Source organism: Pogona vitticeps, chromosome 3 (assembly GCF_051106095.1).
Source record: "Pogona vitticeps strain Pit_001003342236 chromosome 3, PviZW2.1, whole genome shotgun sequence".
Taxonomy (NCBI): domain Eukaryota; kingdom Metazoa; phylum Chordata; class Lepidosauria; order Squamata; family Agamidae; genus Pogona; species Pogona vitticeps.
The window spans coordinates 67,919,081-67,939,546 of NC_135785.1; the positions used below are offsets into that span (position 1 = coordinate 67,919,081).

Sequence of the window (20,466 nt, forward strand, 5' to 3'; positions counted from 1 at the left end):
TAAGTGTTAAAACAGGGTGAATGTTGATCTCGCTAAACTCTGTAGTTCTGTTTTCCTATTTGCAGACTATCCTGCCTGCTGAGCTGCAAATGAACAGTATTCCATGAAGCATGTATGTTTAACTCAGGCCATGTGAATAGAGTGAGGGGAGTGTATTTTGATTCAGATAATGAACTGTTCTGCTGTGGCAGATGAAAAAAACCTTAATGTAAAAACAGGTGAGAACGAAGCCTGCTTTCAATATCATTTAAAGGCAGGGGAGAAGGCATGTGGCAATCAGAATGGCATTTCTCTGAATGAACAGGAGCAGGTTCAGAGCTTGTTCACATTTGCCATTGGGTTGGAAAATGCATACTTACTGGGAGTGATGCTAATTGCGTTTTTCATCCTGCTGGGCAAACTGATGGAGAACAATGGACCTGTTAAAATTTCTAAGTGTACTTGAGTGCAAAGAAAAAGATAATATCGACTTGTTTGGCAAATTCAAGTGTTAGTTACTATTCAATGAAAAGGTGCACCATTGCACGTGAAGCTAGGATGGCCAGCTTGCAGCCCTCCAGGTATCCTTGTAGACAACTCCTATCAGCCTTGGCTCACATACCCAATGGTGAAAAATTACAGGCCCTGATTTCTTTCAAGTGCAAGTCCAGCAACATCTTGAAAGCTACAGTTGTCCATCCCAACAAAAAACATAGTTTTTGCCAGTTTGGGAAATCCCTAGCACAGCAGCTCTATTGCCAAACAAAAATGGGGAGAAAAGAAATCTGGATTATATAGCTGCTAGGAAGAAATCTGCATTAATTTCCCATCCCAAGCAGAAATAAACCCGAGCACTAAAAAGCCCATTAAAATCATTCAGGAACCACTATCAGAGAGAAATGCATGTGCTTTATTACACAGAGAACCACCACCCCCCAAAAAAGGGGGGGGGGTTACAATTCCTTTGATTAGTTGCTGAAGAAAAGTAAAGGTAGCTTAAACAGAGCATATCAAATGAATATTTTGCTACTTTTATACATCCCTTTCCTTAGCAGAAGTTTCTCTATTCTTGTCAAGAAAAATCTGGTAGGAGAGGAATCAGTCCCTTTTCCTTTATTTTATTTCAGCTTCATAATAAAGAATGCAAAATTCAGACAGGATTTAATTCTTTGGTGGCAGTGCATTTATGAATAGTCTGTGTTTAGGCACTACGAAGGTTTCAGACAAACATTCTGAGTTTCCCATACATAATTACTGTTCACAAATTTATAGAAGTGTCAATGCTACATTTCCCACTTACCCTTGCCCATGATTCACAGAGTAAGGGTTGGGTTTTTTTAAGAACAAGGTTAAAAACATTCTCACCTTCTCTTTCCAAATTACTGACAAGCCCCTCAGTCCTTTTAGGGGTCTGGTATACTTGTTTGCCCAAGATATTTGGTTGTAGCCATCATTAAAAAGAAACCAGTTAGGTCATTCAAGCAACTAGGGTTAAAAATCGCCTAAAAAGTTCTATATTTTCCAAGCTTTAATAGCAACTGTGTTAAACCTCAAAGAATATTCCTGAGCACTCCTCTTCTTCCTCCTTTTCATTATAGTTTCAGTGGGACCTACTGCTGGTTATTTGGATCATGTGTTGTAAATTCTTGAAACTCTTTTTGCTACATTTTGAGCATCTGGTGAGTTTTCTTCCTGTTCTTCAGCCTGCTTAAGTTTAAGAAACGTGTCTGACTTTAAGAAGCGGCTGTAGCTGTCGTACTTCATGAGGTTGAAAATCTGAAAAGAAGGAGAAAGAACACAGTCTAGATAAAACAAAAACCCTCAAAGGCACAACAATAACAAGAAAAACCCGGGAGAACTTCTATGAGCTCTCATAATGCATTACATTAACTGTAACAACAGATCTATGTAAAATATATTATAAGCTAAGGGAAATATTGTGTTTGAAAGCGTGTAAAAATGCGGTAGATGAACAGGTACCACCACAGTGGGAAGGTAATGGCATTCTGTGTCTAGTTGGGCTGGCCACGTGACCACGGAAACTGTCTTCAGACAAACACTGGCTCTATGGCTTGGAAACCGGGATGAGCACCTCACCCTAGAGTTGGACACAACTGGACAATTGTCAAGGGGAACCTTTACCTTTTCAGGGATGGAGATTGACTTCCAGTACTTAGACTGAATAAACTATGATCAGTTTAAGGAATGAACCCAATTGCAGAGGCTAACAATGCACCAATAGAATTCCACTGACTTTTCTAGTCATGCAAGTGATAGTGCACTTGTCCTTGTGGTCCACAGGCATGCCCTCACTTCTGCAACTGACTGTGAAGCTGCTTATAGGACAGAAATGCAATATGCAACTGAAGGCTGCACTGGGCCCTCCCCCGGTACACAATCTGGAACAGAAATTGGAGATCTGTAAGTACAACAGTAATTTGTGTTAGAGAAGGAGTGGGCAAAGTATGGCCTCAAGATGGTTTTCTGAGGTAAGGCCCTCAACCAGATGCCTCTTTCTTCAGCTCATAAAGGTGAACTGCAGTTTCTAAAAGTTTCCAGAAGTGACAGCCCACCTTTCAAATAAGTCACAGTTCCTCTTGAACTGTTTAACACCACCCCTCTCCAAATGTTTGCAAAACTGCAGATAACTGTAGGTATCTCAAGGACAGAATATTGGTCCCCAGACTGACCAAAGTAGACCACCCCATGCTAGAAAAATGACACAGTTGGAATATGGGGCCATACCTTTAAACGGTGCTTCAGCATTTTGAAGGGTCTGTAGTTTGCCATTAATTCCAAGTGAATTGTGTGGAGTTCATGATTCTACATGAAGCAGTGGCATTTCATCATTGTCAAAGAAATAACCAGAGTTGATGTTGTTATCATATGTAGAAAACACTATGCCATGGGAACTTAATTTAGCAAGCTTTCCCTTAATTTACATGCAGCCTGAGTCGGGTTCTTAAATGGCTTCTTGTGCTTCACTGCTTTGAATGTGTTTTGATGTTGTTTCTGTTTATCATCTGTTACTGTGGTATTTGTTCGTTTTTAGTATCTGTATACTTAATGGGTTTTGCTTTGAGTATTGTCTTTGAACGATATAACCCACCTTAGAGCCTTCTTAAGGAAAAGGGCAGGGTGGAAGTGTAATAAATAAATAAATAAATAAATAAATAAATAAATAAATAAATAAATAAATAAATAAATAAATAAATAAATAAATAAATAAATAAATAAATAAATAGGCTAGTACTGTATATGCTCAAATATGACAAAATATCTCCTAAATATCCATAGGATATATACAATGACATCTTTGTTTCATGAGTATTTTTTAAAAATGTAACTATTCCTAAAGACTATACAGTAAATAAACCTAATAAATGAATTTTATTAGTACAATTTGCAACTGTTCTACTCCTGGATCATTCCTTATAAGTGCCATCTTAGCACAATCCTTGACACCAAGCCATGGCCAGATATCATACATCTGTCAAGATTTCTGCAACTCATCATTAGATCCAAATGGAGATACAACTTGGGATACACAAAAATGGAAAGATGCAAATTACTAATATTTCACTATTTAGTATAGCCCTGTGCCAGTGTAAACTTGCATAACAAAGCATTTAAGCCCAAGCCCAGTATTAGAATATATTCATTTATAAATATACTTTACTTATACTAAACAAGTTAAACAAAAATTAGACAAAGTAGAAAGTATCTTTCTTTATTTGTATCAGAATGTTGCACGATTTAAAATAATGGAAATATATGATATAGGGGTAAAATGTAAAACATATTAAAATGGTTAGATAATTAAAGTAATTTCTACCAGAAGTGGGTTATTTTAATCACATTATCTCAGCTATTTGCTAGATCTTCTTTTGTACACACAATGGGGCATAAATTGCATGCATATAAATGCTGAATTTCTCCATAGTCAGAAAATTTGTCCTTTATCCAAATAGCCCCATTTTACTTGATTATTCTTTGATCTCCCTTCTTCACTTCAATGATTATTAAGTGACTTCCAGATGGTCTAGTTAGAGTCTTGTTCTGGTGGGAGACATTCTTCAGCATTCATCCATTCCGGAAAGGTGTGTTATTAGTGGGAAGTATAAGGAGTAGCCTTTAGACTCATTAGTTTTTGATATAGACTAAACTCATAATCTACTGCTGAAGACATGGTGAACAACTACCTTTCATCGGATGAAAATGACATCTATAGGACTCAGGCATAGCCTTTTTAGTTTTGCTTATTATCACGTTCCAGCCTGTCCCTTGGTTGTTTCACCAATCACAGGGCACAAGCTATGTGTCATGTTGCTGCTACCAGCTGATTACATCAACATTGTTTATTATTACTCACAGAGGTCCAGGCAAGGTGTCATTTTTAAAAGAATGAAATAGAAATTGTTTATTATTACAAGGAATAAAACTTCCTTTCTATTCTCTACCGCCTTCCCCAAAACTCTCTCTCAACTCCAAACTCTCAAACTCTCTAATCTTCCATTTCCAATCTTCTCCTCCTCCATCTCCCCCTGCAGAGACTCTTATATTTTGTGACTTCGCCTCTCCATGCAGATAGCACATTAATATTCATGACCTGGGAGGATGCCACACTTATTTATTTGCATAATGAGCTAATACCCACTTCCTCCTCAAAAGGACTTTTGGATAATTCCTTCAGAAACTCCATAGACTGCTACTATTTCAACTGTGTAACAGAAGCAGAAGAACCATAGCAGCTTTTTGATGGGTTACTATATAAAAGCTGCTTATATACTGCCCCATAGCGCTTCAAGCGGTTTACAAGTTAGTTATGCAGGCTACACATCCCCCCCCCCCAGCAAGCTGGGTACTCATTTTACCCACCTCGGAAGGATAGAAGGCTGAGTCAACCTTGAGCCGGCTACCTGGGATTGAACCCCAGGTTGTGAGCACAGTTTTAGCTGCAGTACAGCAGTTTAACCACTGCGCCACGAGGCTCCTGGCATAGTTATTTAAAGTTACTAAACTATGTATTCTGAAGTAGGGTAACAAATCACATGTGTAGAAAACAGAGACAACAGGTTATGAGGGGTTTTTTTGTGTGTGTAGATGATAGATAGATAGATAGATAGATAGATAGATAGATAGATAGATAGATAGATAGATAGATAGATAGACAGACAGACAGACAGACAGACAGACAGACAGACAGACAGACAGACAGACAGACAGACAGACAGACAGACAGACAGACAGACAGACCACCTCTCTTCTCTCTCCAGCTACAGATACTTGGTACAATTCAGAATTTTTGTGGTAGCTTTTAAGATACTGTACATCTTAGTCAATCAGCCATAACACTGTGATTACTGAATAAGGAGCCTGGAGACTAGGCATTTCCAAATTTTCAGGATGCCTTCAATAATTAATTTAGTTCCAATGAGAGATAAAGTTACTTTTGGACTACTACTGCCACCATATATCAGCCAATATGTCCCCCAGTCACTCTAGGTTGGGGTATTCCTGGAGCTGGAGTTCCAAAAGTAGTAACTTCTCAATTTATGGTTTAAACTGATGCTCAGGTTTCCAACACATTATATTCAATGACAGCCAGATAAAGTTGTTATCAAGGAGCTAGTTTATTACATTTCATCAGTATAACACTTTTTTTGCACATAATGTGTTTTGGAAATTTTGGTCACACTAAGAAAATGTGGTAGAATCCCTAATATTGATCTTAGGGACAATCAGTGTTATTTTTAGCAAATTCATATGACTGACTCCCTTAGGGAATGCACCACTACAGACTGTATTACTTCTGAATAATCCTTTAATGTAGTTGAAACTGTGCACATAAAAAACAGCATTATCAGTAAAGAAGAATCTCTCCGTTATCTCCCAACAAGATAATCAATGTTGTCAACACTGACAATTTCTATAGAGAAGCAATTAAAGTCCACTGCTCTTTGTACATTATCTCTGATTTGAGAGATTCATGGCACTGCTGCCATCTCTCACAGTTCAGTCTTCTCTATAGCCATTATTGATGCTGCTCCAAGGGGAGGGGGCAAGAATTGGGGGAAGTACCTCAAAAGAGTATGCTTGCACACCAATATAGGCATGTACTTTTAAAGTACAGTACACAAAACATCCATAAAATTGAACATGATCAAACTGTCAGAAAAACAGGATACTCAACTCATCCCAATATATCAGTTTCATTGGACCTCGTGGTTAATTTGAAGGAATAGTGGCAAGGCAATTTGGATGATGTTGCATCCATATCATCATCAGGCAGAACAAGTTGACATCTGAAGCAAGGGTGGGGTATTTTCTCTGTGTAAGCTGGAGGAGTCGTGCTCACATTTAAAGCACAAATTGTGGATGGTGTCCATATGCATTAACTGACCTGGAGGAGAATTCTCTATTGAAAATTAAGCTTATTTAATATGGATTGGGATTTAGCTTCAAACTCTTCAGTATGGGGTAGAAAAGGTCTGGTGGTATAGTAAGATGTTCTTAATTGCGTTCTTCATGTGAAGATATAAATGAAGTAAGTAGCACAAAAAACTTGTTTCTGATACCATAACTGTTGTGCTATCTCATAATCTTGAAAATGTTCTACTAAATTATATGTGGTTTTGAATCAGGATTAATTTGAACAAACGTTAAAGGCAAGAAACATAGTTGGGTTTATCCTTCAAAAAAGAGAGAAGGCTACATTTTCTTAAGCTACTGTAGGTTGATTAGTCTAGATGAGTGGTTCTGAAGCTCTGGCCCTTGAAATGTTTTAGATTCCAACTCCCAGAATCCCTCACATCTGGTATCACTTGTTGAAGTCCAGAATATTTGAAAGGTCAGAGTTTGAAAACCACTGGTCTAATCTACCTGCACTAAGGGTCTTCTGGCTTGGGCTATCAGTCCTAGGGATGTTGGCTTGATATAAATTCTTACTGTTTATTTAAAACATTTTATACTGCCCTCAATCAAGATATACCAGCAGGCAAGACTGGTTTGTAATTATCTGTGACCTCAGACTTTGATTCTTTACCTTATTCTCCTAAAACTGTCCACACTTACATGAGAATAAGCTCCACTAAAAACTTTGGAGCCAGAATGCATTGGATCAGCCACTGAGCGTTTGCCTAACAGAGGATTTTTCTGCCAGTGTAGCCTTTGTATTTCTAATGATGAGCTGAATTTTACAATTTTCCCTAAATTTGCACTTTCTGCATGTTTCAGATTGCAACTTCCAATATTCCTGCCCATTTGCTATGCTGACTGGTGCTGATGGAATTTGAAGTCAAAAACATATTGTGGATACCAGGTTGGGGAAGGATGCTAAACAAACTTGCAAAAAACTGCTATATTACACTTGTTCTTCCGAACGTCAAGTGCTAATGTGCATTGGGAGCCAGTGTGTTGTAGTGGATTGGAGTAGGACTCAGAAGACCTGAGTTCAAATTCCTGCTTAGCCATGGAAACTTGCAGGAGTGAGGGTACCGTGGCAATGATAAGCCACTCCCTAAATCTCTCATATACTTTAAATACTCTATTTAGGATCACTATAAGTTGGGTGCAATTGAGGGCACATAACAATATACATTAATCCTCATCAAAGAAAGACAGAAACAAAGGAAGTCTTTATTCTGAATCATACCAATACTGTCAACTTAAAGGTTTCAGGCAGGATTTTTTTTCTAGCCCTACCTGAAGAGTCTTTGTATTTTGTGGCAGTCTCCTATCCCAGTATTAACCAGGTCTGACCTTGCCTAACTCTGGAAATGAGATGAGACTGGATGTGCTCAAAATGATACAATTTCCTAAATATTTTCCTAACTTATTCTTTTCTTCATAAACTCTTTCATTTTTGATAATGAGCATCTCATTCAAGCTAACAGGCTGCAACAGTCTGAAGTACTTGCTCAAGGCTGACCTAAGAGTTGCAGGGAAGAGCTTACTTGGCATGTTCTGTCCTTCACTTTTTTAGCCTAGAATAAAATCTCTGATAGCTGCCATTAGCAAAGGTAAAATAATTGATCCGATCACCCCCCCCCACACTCTTGGGAAGTTGCTTGTGACATCTGCAGCTTTAGAACTGGGAGAAGCACAAACAACTTTGAAAGAGCCTCATGGCGCAGTGGTTAAACTGCTGTACTGCAGCTAAAACTGTGCTCACGACCTGGGGTTCAAATCCCAGGTAGCCGGCTCAAGGTTGACTCAGCCTTCTATCCTTCCGAGGTTGGTAAAATGAGTACCCAGCTTGCTGGGGGGGGCAATGTGTAGCCTGTATAATTAAATTGTAAACCTCCCAGAGAGTGCTTGTAGCGCTATGGGGCGGTATATAAGTCCAAAAAAAAAAAGTCTGCTTGATTTTTGGCTGATTTATTTAAGTTGGAGAGGAAGGAAATGGCATTCACTACAGGTTCCTTGGCATTCACTAGAACTCCTTGGGTTCTTTTGTAGATTGCTAGAAATGTAGCTAAACTGAGTTATCAGAACTAAAAATGTGTAGTTATGAGGAATGCCTTGCTGTAAAATTCACAAGACATACTGACAATAATACTGCATTAAGATACTGTACAGCGGCACCTTCTTTTACAAATACCTTGTTTTACATAATTTTTGGTTTACGAAGCAAAATCCATGGAAAATAATGCCTCGGTTTATGTTATTTTTCCAGGTGGTTTTTTTTCGGAGTACAAAGAAAGTTTCCCCAGGATGCATTGTGCCTGGAGGTTTGTAGCACCACCCCGTTCCTATGGCAATCTGCATTTCAGTTTATGAATTTTTCGCTTTACATAACATCCTGTAGAACTCATTAATTTCGTAAACCGAGGTACTAATGTAGTGCAGTGAAATAAATGGATGCAAATATAACATTACTGAATTGCTTAAATCATAAATGCAATCCTATACATGCCTACTCAGAATTGATTCCAAATTAGTTCAGTGGGACTTACTCCCAGGTAGAAAGGCAGTTTTACTTTCAATTTGTTATGTGACATCTTGGGCACCATGTGGATAAAAAAAGTGCTCACCTATTAATAACCAGTATGAAGCAATAAAGTACATCAACATTGAGCAACCCATACAAAAACAATTTTGAAGCCTGACAGGCAGTGTAGAAATTTGGTTACTTCATTGTTTTAAATGTCATGGCTATCACTTGTCAGATTCTCTGAATAATGCAGATAAACTATAAGAATACAAGGGTATAAGCCATTGATTGTAAATTGTAGTACATTTACTTAATTTTTTTTTAAATTTTAGATAAACATGCTTACTATAGGACTAAGAATATTGCTATGTTCCCCCCCCAAAAAAAAACAAACAAACGTTATTCACACAGAAGTGGTATGGTTCTGACGTTGCACTATAATATGGAATCATACTTCCCATTCCAAAATCTGCAAATACAAACTGAGAGCCAGGAGTGGACATATTCCCACCATCATGGCTGCATTGTGATCTAGCACTTCCAACTATAGCCAGGTAAATATAATTTTACACAGGTGAAATGAACAACCTGCTAAAGACAGTGATATTAAAATGCAGTGTGTGAATGCTAGTATATTTATTAGCTTCATCAAAAACAGCAGTGTTATTTTCACACAGTGGGCTTCAGAATTTAGAGGATTGTGGTAGGAAAGTTGTTTTCTCTGACCACTGAAACTCTGCTCACTTATCTTCCTTTGTGATTTTGTCTCCTTTGTCCAATCCTATTCTCTATGGCAAAATCTTCAGCTTTCTCCCATTGGTTTTTTTTTTAAAAATTCTTCATTCTGTTTCCATCGCGAATGCCCTCTCCCTTCTGTCTTCTTCTTTCTATCTCTGATAGCTGTTCCACATATATTTCTTCCTTCCTCCCCCCCCCCAACACCCATCAACCTTTTAAAAACAATTCTGGCATCCAAATAACCTTATGTTCCCTAGTTAATTTTTCAACAGAATATTATTTATTAGGCTTTATAACTGTTTTGCAGTATCACTAAAGGTCAAGCAAAGAACCAATGGTTGAAATAAGGGTCCAGTTTGAGGGAAAACTACCTAATAGTAGGGATATTAGGCAATTAACAACAGCTTGTATAGGAAGGTTCATCAATAAGTGCTATAAATAAGAGGCTGAAGTAAAAAAAATCAGAATGAATTATATTTACAAATTTCACTTCAGGACAGGAGTAAAAGAATTTATTTCTGAACTTTTATTAACCCTCTCCAGGCAATATTACAGTGTGCAGGATCTACATGAAAGGAGAATAAAGGTGAGTGGACATACTGTATTTCAGGAGGAGCATGTATATCTCAACTGTCTCCACTGTCGTTTTCATTGTCTTCCATATACAGTAGAGAGGATAACTGTCTGCAACAAACACTCTCCTCTATCTGTGGAGAATCTCCAAATAATTTACAACATTAATGGAATGATCTCAGAGATACAAAGGACTCCCAGGTACAGACAGTGGCTCTCTGTGTACCTGAAGTATGAGAGAAAGACCAACCAATAATGGAGGGGTAGACATAAGATGCTTGTCCCAGCTGCAGATACAACATGCTGTAATTACACCGGCAAAAGACATCTGTAGTGCTTCTATATTACTTTGTGTATCTAGTTCTCTGCATTGTACAAACTAATTAAAAAGTTTCTAAATTGTACCTGATCTTGGAGTTTCTGAAACATTAGAGGATGTGGTGTTTCCAGTATTGACTCATCCAAACGGGACTGCCCTTCAACATTGACTTGGTAAGAAGCTTTACTGGACAAAAAAGTCATGTAAATTTCATTGGCCTTTGTCTGCATCTGTGAAAAGAAGGACACATTAAATAAGCATATCACTTTTCTAATATTAGGTACATATAGGACTGGATCCTAAATGTTCTTGCACAAGCTCAGTGAATTTCCATTTGGGCAAAAGGAGCTGGTTATTCCCATTCTCTATCTCCCCACTGCAGCCCCTTCCCACCCCCAACATCTTATGCCATCTTGTCTGGAACCCATAGGAACATCTATGGGAAAATGTATAGAGTTATAAGGTGAAGCGGGGAGAAAGGAAAGCCCATTGATTGAGTAGAACTCTGTACTGTAAGTGCACAGCTCATTTGGGTCCCTTGTTAAGAGAAATGCAGCATATAAACAACAACAACAACAACAAACAGCAGCTGCCTCCATGATGACAACTGACTGCTGAGGTTTAGGAACTGCATCTAATAACAGCACAGCAAGTATAAGACATATCATATGAGCAGTATTCTCAAGTTACCATTGTTCAGGGTGTTACGCAGCAGAATCAAAGGCATGCAGTTTTGCTAGTGGCATGGCTTTTAGATCTAAAGCACTGTGATTTACCTATCACTATTTTATTCAGAAAATTCCACTGCACATCATGCAATGAGAGAGTTATGAGAGTTTTCCCATTCCCTAAATGTTTTCCTATTCATAATACTGAACTTCAATGTACTGCATCTTGATTAATTCTTCTTCTCACCCATCTCCCCCTCAGCAGCACATACTCTTCTTGTTTGGGACTCCTGTGATTTATGTTAATTACACCTTAATATTTTATGTAGATCAGACTTCCCGAAAAGATCAATCAAAAGACCGGACACCAAAACACAACAGGAGCAATGCAAAGAGGAATGTTCAGAGCTCTACATTGGAGAAACCAAACGAAAAATAAACAGGAGAATGGCTCAGCATAGGAGGGACAATGGCTCAGGACCACAATCAGCAATGTTTCTTCATTTGAAGGACAAAGGAAACTCATTTGATGACCAAGATGTACTCATTTTAGACCTAGAAGATAGATAGTTTGAGAGAGGGATCAGGGAGGCCATACATGTGCATATAGAAAATCCCTCACTCAACAGTGATGGAAGCCTTAGATACAATCTGTCTCCTATTTATCATGCTGCCCTTTCATAGGTCCCCAGAAGGATTAGGGACATACACAAGAAAGATCACTGTTAACCGTTAATGGCCCATGACAATGGGTGGAGAAGGACTGCAGAAGTGGGATTATTCCCCACCCCCAGTCTTTTGTCCTTCTACAGCCTATTCAGACCAGGGGGAAGTGAAACCAGCATGAAGGATATATCAGGATCTCCTACCAACCCTCCTCAGACTGAAGAAGCTGTTTGGGTGAGTAGGGAAACATTTCAACCTAAAAAGAGAGAAGTCAAGTTGCCATGACTCAACTTCCAGATAACCACACCTGGATGACTGAGAATCTTCACAGATATACCAGACTAAAGATATGTGGTTTCTTAGACTCATCTATATCACAAGAATGAAAATAATAATTCTCCACGTCTTGTCCCTATGTTATGTAAGCTGAGACCTTGTAGAGCACATCCTTGCAGGCCTCCTCAGCCCTTTGCAATCATCCAGAAGTACAAGGGGAGGAGCTAGGAAAGAACATAAAAGCCAGACCTCCTAGAGAGTGCCCTTGCTTGAGTGCAAGTGCCTCCTCCAACAAAGTGCTGCAGTGCAACAAAGTGCAGAGTAAGAAGACACAGTGAGTTTAGCAGCTGTGCAAGTTAAAGGAGAGAGAAAGGAGGATCTGCGTGAGGAAAAGGAGGGAGAGAGAACAGGCTGTGCAAGAGAGTAAGTGTATTCATTGTCTATTCTAAATCCACTGTAAACTTCAGTTTTACATTCAGTATTCCTTAAAGATAGGGCTTGTCACAGTGCAACAAAGTGCAGGTTAAGAAGACACAGTGAGATTAGCAGCCGTGCAAGTTCAGCAGCAGGGCAAGGAAGCCAGGGCCCCAGATACTGCCTATCACTTTCCTTGAAAAAAGGTTTGGCAAACAAATATCAGCATGCAGACAGACAGACAGCAGTGGGTTGAGGGCTATCCCTTGTTTTGCACCAAATGTCATATGTATGACTATATGCCTCTTGGGCAAAATCATAGGTGAGTCCTCATTACAAGGAGCTCCAAGAACTCAGGGAACAAATTTGTTTCCTTGAGGTCTTGGTTGCACACCAGGAGAAGTGGAGACAGGGAGATTGCGACCACGGTGAGACTTCCAGGGACCTTCAGGCATTGTCCTACCCACAGACAAGCAGCTCCTCAGCTGCTGGGATTGGAAATCTCCAGGCTGGAGGACACCAATCTGGACAAGAGGGAAACCATCCCCTAGAGGGGACCCCTTCTACAGGTGACGGGCCTGTATCCAGTTGCACTGAGGATACTCCTTGTGGGGAGGTGGGAGAGGGCTTCTGGTAGTGGGCAATTCTTGTCAGGAACATAGAGCAAGGAGTCTATGGCGGTTGTGAGGGCCACATGGTGACTTGCTGCCAGGTGCAAATGTTACAGACATCACATCTCAACTGGATAGGGGACAAGGTAGCACTGGTGGTGCATGCCAGCACCAGTGACATGGGGAAATGTAGCTGTGAGGTCCTGGGGGCCAAATTTATGTTGTAAGGGAGGAAGCTCAAAGCCAGGACCTCAAAGGTAGTGTTCCCAGAAGGGCTACCTCTTCCTCACGCAGGGCCAGCTAGGCAGGCAGAGCTCAGGGGCCCCAACGCATGGATGAGGCAGTGGTGTCAGGGGGATGTGTTTAGATTCATTAGGCACTGGGAAATGTTTTGGGGCAAGATGGGTCAGTACAAAAGGGATGAGCTTCACTTGAATGAACACGGAAACAGACTGCTGGTACATAATATTGAAAAGATGGGAGAGCAGCTTTTTAACTGAATCCTGACAGGAGCCGAGCGGTGTCCAGTTTGGGATTCCTCTTCCCTGTGGAACGAGGGTGGAGAGGGTAGAGAAGCACAAGATGATAACAGTGTAGGAATTAGGACTGGGAACGTGATGTGACATGATATTTGGTCCACCGGATCGAGAAGCTGTGGAAAAAAAGAAACAAGCAGCCCTTTCTTGGGGGACCCCATATCCAGGTGCTTTTATGCAAATGCCTGTAGCATCCAAGCAAAGATGGGAGAGCTTGAAAATTTGGTGGCTAGGAATAACATTGATATAGTGGCCATAACAGAAACCTGGTGGAATTTGGAGAACCAGTGGGATACCGCAATCCCAGGCTATAAACTCCAAAGGAGGGATCAGGAGGGGCATATTAGAGGTAGGGTGGCAATGGTTTAAAGCAATGGTGGTAGAGGCCCAGCGAAAGTGTATACCGCAAAGAAAGAAGGGCTCAACTAAGTCCAAGAAGGTACCAGCATGGTTAATGAGCAGAGTTAGAGGGCTTTAAAGGGCAAGGATGGGTCCTTCCATAAATGGAAATCCTTCCCTATTGAGGAGAATAAAAAGGAACACAAACTCTGGCAAAAGAAATGTAAGATAATATAGAAGGCAAAGAAAGACTTTGAGGAATGTATGGCCAGCAATATAAAGAGGAATAATAAAAGCTTCTTTAAATATGTTAGAAGCAGGAAACCTGCCAGAGAGGCAGCTGGCCCTCTGGATGATGAGGGAGGTAAAGGGGGACTTGGAGATTGCAGAGAAATGAGTTTTTCACATCTGTCTTCATGACAGAAGACATTGGGCAGATTCTGCTGTTGGAACGACCCCTCCTGATGAATGAATTACATCAGACACTGATTAAAAGAGAGGATGTTTTAGACCTAATCAATGAATTTAAGATCAATAAGTCACCGGGCATCCACCCAAGGGTTATTAAGGAACTGAGAAATGAAGTCGCTGATCTCTTAACTAAAATAAGCAACTTGTGCCTTAAGACAGCTACAATGCCAGAGGACTGGAGGATAGCATATGTCACGCCAATCTTTAGAAATGGAAGGAAGGTGACCCAGGAAACTACAGGCTGGTTAGCCTAACGTTTGTTCCAGGGAAGATGGTGGAAAGCCTCATCCAAGATAAAATCTTAAAACACATAGGAGAACAAGCCTTGCTGAGGGAAAATCAGCATGGCTTCTGTAAGGGCCAGTCTTGCCTCACAAATCTTTAAGAATTCTTTGAAAAGGTCAACAGGCATGTGGATGCAGGCGAACCAGTGGATATTGTCTATCTGGACTTTCAGAAGGCATCTGATGTGGTGCCTCACCAAAGGCTGCTGAGAAAGCTCCACAGTCAGGGGATAAGTGGGCAGGTCCTCTTATGGATTGAGAATTGGTTGAGAACCAGGAAACAGAGAGTAGATGTCAATGGGAAATTTTCACAATTTGATCAATATGCTCAAACTCAATATGCTTTAAATATATATATATTTATATATATAGTATTATATAGCATATTGATATATATAGTATTATTTTATAGGAAACAGAACTCAAGGGCAAATTTAAATTCACAGATATGGACAAATCATGTGAGAACTATAATGTTTAACTGATCATAAAAGACATGTGTTGTCCAATCTTATAAGTGCATTGTTGTTCTTTAGTCGTTTAGTCGTGTCCGACTCTTCATGACCCCATGCATCTATAAGTGCATAGATGGAAGCAAATCAATTCGGTAACCTTTATTGGCAGAGGAAACTTTTAAAAAAAACTTATACTGGGAAATTAATAGCAAATAGAGATACACATAATGGTAGTTACATGGCTAAAAAAAAAAAACAACAGCAAAAAACACAATAGGAGATACTTTGGAGTAGTCTAGTTAATTTTTAGAGCCCTGGGCGGAGAGAACCTTTGTAAGAAACTTGGCTACTAAGGCCGTTATTTTTTGTGAATAGTCATTAAGGAGGAAACCTGTGAGTAACTGAGGAGGGCCAGAAAAATTTGAAATTATTGAACCTAATAGACAAGCACGCATATCTTTAAACTCAGGGCAGTGACAAAGGATGTGTGTAACTGAATCTGGTTCAAATCGAATCCCACACATATTGTGTATCAATGGAACTAACTTCTCAATAGGCATGCACAGGATTTCATAGTGAGTCACATCTCAAAACACAAAAGAGCTGTATAGTAGATCACATGAGATATCATTTATTTCACTACCTTTTTTCTAAAAGTAGGAATTAATTCAGAAAAAAAACAAAACAGTAAATAGATCAGATCAGACTGAAAGGTTGTAATGTCAAGGGGAAAATCAGGGGAGGCTCTTGGTGAATTGCCAGAAACAAAAGTAGATTATATCATACAGGAAACCTCTCCTTACTGAAATCAATGATTGTACTTAAGAGCTCATTAACCTAAGAATATGAGAGCCTCATTAGACAAGATGTTGATTCTGTGTGCCCAGGGCACTGTGCCCTGAAGAGAAGACTGTTTAGTCTAACAGAAGCTTGCTTCCACCTGCATTTCTCAATTTAGCATGTTTTTGCTTTGTAACTGGTTAATTTGGAGACTGCATTGTTTTGTTTGTGTGTCTAATTATCTAATATTTCAGATGTGTAACACTGAAAAATTTGCACACCCACAGGAATAGCATTGTATGAGAAGGAAATATGAATTTGCCTTAACATGTATGTGACTCTAAAGTTTACCTATTTCTGTGACTCAATACTGTAGTGCTGTTCTCAATCTCAATACAAGTTTATGTTAGTGGTTAAAACTGGCAGGAATTATTATATATCAGAATACTGCAAATGTGGTTGTGAACATTGCTCCAACAAAGATTATCTCAGTGTGAAAAAAAGATTAACATACATAGTGGCTTATCTGTCACAGAGTAAGTGCAGTGTAGCTGGGTTAACTTTCATATCCTTTTTTAGTATCCTGCTTTCCAAGTCAAGACTTTTATCTTCATTCTGAGCAAATAAATTGCTGCTTTCATATTATCTTCAGATTCTTTCAACCGAGGGTGTGATCAGACAGAAATAGTTTGCATTTTGGATTTCATGTGGCAAGGTCTAGTTTAAGCTATTTCCCAGCAATCGCACAATGTATGTGAGATCACAAACAGCCCAAACCTGATCCATGTTCAAGCTGGACTTTTTTGGTCCAGCAGCAGGGCTACTCTCTTTTGGGGTTGGGCTGGAGTGATTTATCCACAGATGGACAGATCGCCTTAAGGAAGATAACCCCCCAAAATGTGATCCTTTCTGGAGCAGTCAGATGTGGTCCTTTCTCATCATCTGATCGCACCCCTACTTAACTAATTTCTGGACGATAGTGGTAACTTTCCCACATCTTCTCTTTATGTGTAAAGAATGTTAAAATGTGCCATCCTGGACTAAAAAGAAAAGCATCTGGTTTTGATAACCTTATGTTCAAGCTTATCTAATGAGTTAAAAAATTTTTGTTAAAGCAATATACCTTAGTATTTGCTAAACTATTACCAGGTTTCCAGAGCCTCTGTATTTTTCTAGAGTTTTCCTGTTGCTAATCTTCTGCCTACTGTTTTTGCCTAATGAATTTAAACAACTTCATAGAAACCATTTTATTTTAGTCCTCAGATAACCTTTAATGTTGAACTTTGGTTTTTTTTTTTTACCAGATTTTGACCTATTTGTCTCTTCATAAGTCCCAGGTTTATGTTTCAACTTGGGCTGGTTATCATTTGTGCAACTTGTTGTGCAAGTGGAAGTTGTGGAAGTGTTTGAATAAGGACATATAGCCACTTGCTCAACCACAGGTACCATGGTATATTCCAGAACAATAGTGTGAACAAGGATTTTCACTGTGCTACCATAATGTTGGATTACCGGGTTGACACTCACTGGCAGCCACACCACAGTTACGAGACAGATGTGGGAATGGAATTCTACATCAAGAAAAATAATGTCCACCATAAATTGGATTAAAGTATGTATGTATGTATGTATGTATGTATGTATGTATGTATGTATGTATGTATGTATGTATGTATGTATGTATGTATGTATGTATGTATGTATGTATGTATGTATGTATGTATGTATGTATGTATGTATGTATGTATGTATTGTTTAGCTTATAAATTGCCCAACTTAGTGATACTCACTGCTCTGGGTGGTTTACAAAATAGACCAGTCAACCACCACTCACCTTCCAATGACCACCCATGTACAAATCCAAACAATATGGCAATGACCAATTCATTTTTTTTAAAAAAAACACCCTAAATTTAAAAATTAAAACTTCACCACAGCAGGGGTATGTTCTTAAAGGCTTGATAATTTTCTTAATAATTTTCTGAGAGTCAGGAAGGACAGAGCCTGGCACATCTCAGATGGAAATACAGTAACTCTGACTAGCATAATGAGCCATAAACACAAAACAAGAAAACTAGAAATATAGACACACAAAAATAATTGATCCAATTGGTGGGAGGCCCTGGAAGCCCTTATCAAGAATGTAAGGACTGTGACTACATTTAGATGTCCTCTGGGAAATGACAGCACCTTTTTGGTTGATTCTTTCACCCCAGAAGCATCATCAGATTGCTTCTAACATAAATGAAGAAAATTAGCCTTCCCCAATTTCGCACCCTGCATATATTTTGACTACATATTCCATCACCCCTGTCAGTATGGGTACCACAGTAGGTGATGACAATGGGAATTGCAGAAGAACGCACATGGATGGCTCCAGGGTGGAGGAAGGGTGGCTGAGATCTTCTCAATCAGATAGTACCTGTTTCTTATCTTGTATCTTCTTAAACTCTTCACATGCTATCCAGAACAAAACATTTTCTTCACTAAATTCTTTCTTTAAAAACTCCTGAAGAGAAAAGGATATACTATTAGATTATGAAGAATGTCATAACCTGTCGCTTTTCATCTTTCATATCAACAGGAAGCGTTTAAGAAATAAAATCTCTGTTCAATATTTTATAATAATTCTAGTTAATTTTGCTTAGTATTTCTTGGCAGTAACAAAATAAACATGGCCATTTTTAAAAAAAAAACAAGTTTCATTTGTAACTGGCAAAATCCTATTACACAAAGTAACCCTTTTATTGATCCCTTATATTGGGAAGAGTTGCTAAACGTTAAAGTTGATGTTCAGAGTTTCCTTGATGTTCCAGAAATAGATGTAGAATGTTTGAAAGCACCTGACAAATCCAAGTCATTTCCAAACATAGAGCCAAAAGAGCCTTTTATGTCAGACCCTCACACCATGACTGCTCATAATTTCCTTCTCTATAGTTAAAAAGAATTAGATATGCCTGAGCTGCTTAAACTAATTTTATTCTTTAAACAGCAAAACAGCTCCCAACTGTTTCTCGACTACAGTGGTGGAAAATGCAATAGATCAGTATAAACACTGAGATTGCAAAACCAGTTTTTATTACCTTTGTAGAACTGGTGTAGCCTTACTGATTTTTTAACAGTAAAAATGCAACAAAAATAGAAACAATTTCCTATTAACAATTACCACTTTGTAAACAGATTCTACTACTTCTAACAGTGGAATCAGGAGGGGTGTGATGCTCCTAACTCCCCCCCCCGCCTCCCCCAGAAACTAAACACCCTGTTCTGACAGCCTAACATTCAGGGTAGATGGCCTGCACTATATAGGGCTGTAGTTGAGAAGGAGTCCCAATTCCATAAACTGATATAAACTATCAGATTTTGACTGTGTGCTCCAATATCACTAAGCATACTATAATGGAACAACATACAGAAGGTCTAAGTGGAAAAAAGGCCACAATTTATAATAGCATTCTTGTCTCTATGAATATGAAGGTCCTGAGCTCAAGGTACATGTTTTTTAGCATCTTGCTGTATGCACCAGCTAAAAAATGGGAGACATTGCTATGCTAGCATCAGCAACCTCTACAAATATGCAAAAGTGGAAGTTGTGGAAGTGACTTTTGGCAGCTTTTGCCTTCATCTGCCTCACATCAAGTTTTTTTTTAAATTCTGCATGAAATCCCAACTTTTAAAACTGCTGACTCTTTTTCACTTAAGATTGTTCACTCTTGTCAAATATAAACCAATCTAGAAACACAGAAGTATGCCCTCAATTATTTTAAGTGAGATCCCCACACACCTTTGACATCCAAAAAAAGTCCCACTGAATATGCCATGAGCTATATATCTAATGTTGATCCTTGATAACGAAGGAAACTGTATCAACACTGTATTTACAAAGTATTATTTTAAGCTTATTTGGGCAACAGCAATAGCAATAACAAAAACAACAACCCTAAATCTCTTGACGCCTTCTGGGTCTTCCAGTAAATTTTCCAGTGATGTAGACCATCTTGTAGTGCCATTTAGATTTTGTTGGCTGCCACTTGGCTTGCTATCATTGTCAGTTATTTCTGAAAAATAAAAAGTGCATTACAATTATACTTTCATGTCTGTTCAGTGTATAAGTAGCAAAGCAGTCCCTTCTGGTTTTGGAATACTGCTCTGAGGTTTTCAGTCAATCTACATGTATGAAACCATCTGAAAGTGCTTGATGTAAATACATCTCAATGCCATATCATATAGCTCAGCAGATCTCAATGTCAAAGATTTCCAACTGTCCTCAAGCACTCTGGCCCAAGGCTAGAGATAGCGCTGTAATATCTTAAGAATACAGAAGCTGCCTTACAAAAGACAAGATTATTTTTTCTGTTTAGATTAATATTGTCTATTCTGACTGGCAACTGCTCTGTAACATTTCAGGCAATGGCTTGTCTC

At 38.9% G+C, this 20,466-nt stretch overlaps 1 protein-coding gene across 4 annotated transcripts in view; it reads right to left on the bottom strand.

Moving 5' to 3' along the window:
* Positions 1 to 868: 868 nt before the first annotated feature.
* Positions 869 to 20,466, bottom strand: part of RGS10 (regulator of G protein signaling 10) — a 33,897-nt gene continuing 14,299 nt past the window's right edge. For 2 of the 4 annotated variants that reach the window (XM_072995475.2, XM_020786444.3), the window contains exons 2-5: positions 19,984 to 20,102; positions 18,467 to 18,553; positions 10,631 to 10,774; positions 869 to 1,755 (exon numbers count right to left, since the gene is read on the bottom strand). In XM_072995475.2, coding sequence (XP_072851576.2) covers positions 1,609 to 1,755; positions 10,631 to 10,774; positions 18,467 to 18,553; positions 19,984 to 20,102 — 497 coding nt within the window. In that variant the 3' untranslated portion in view covers positions 869 to 1,608. Of the gene's footprint in view, positions 1,756 to 2,425; positions 2,803 to 10,630; positions 10,775 to 18,466; positions 18,554 to 19,983; positions 20,103 to 20,466 lie in introns of those variants that run through there. The other 2 variants (XM_078389618.1, XM_078389619.1) reach the window with 1 other exon arrangement.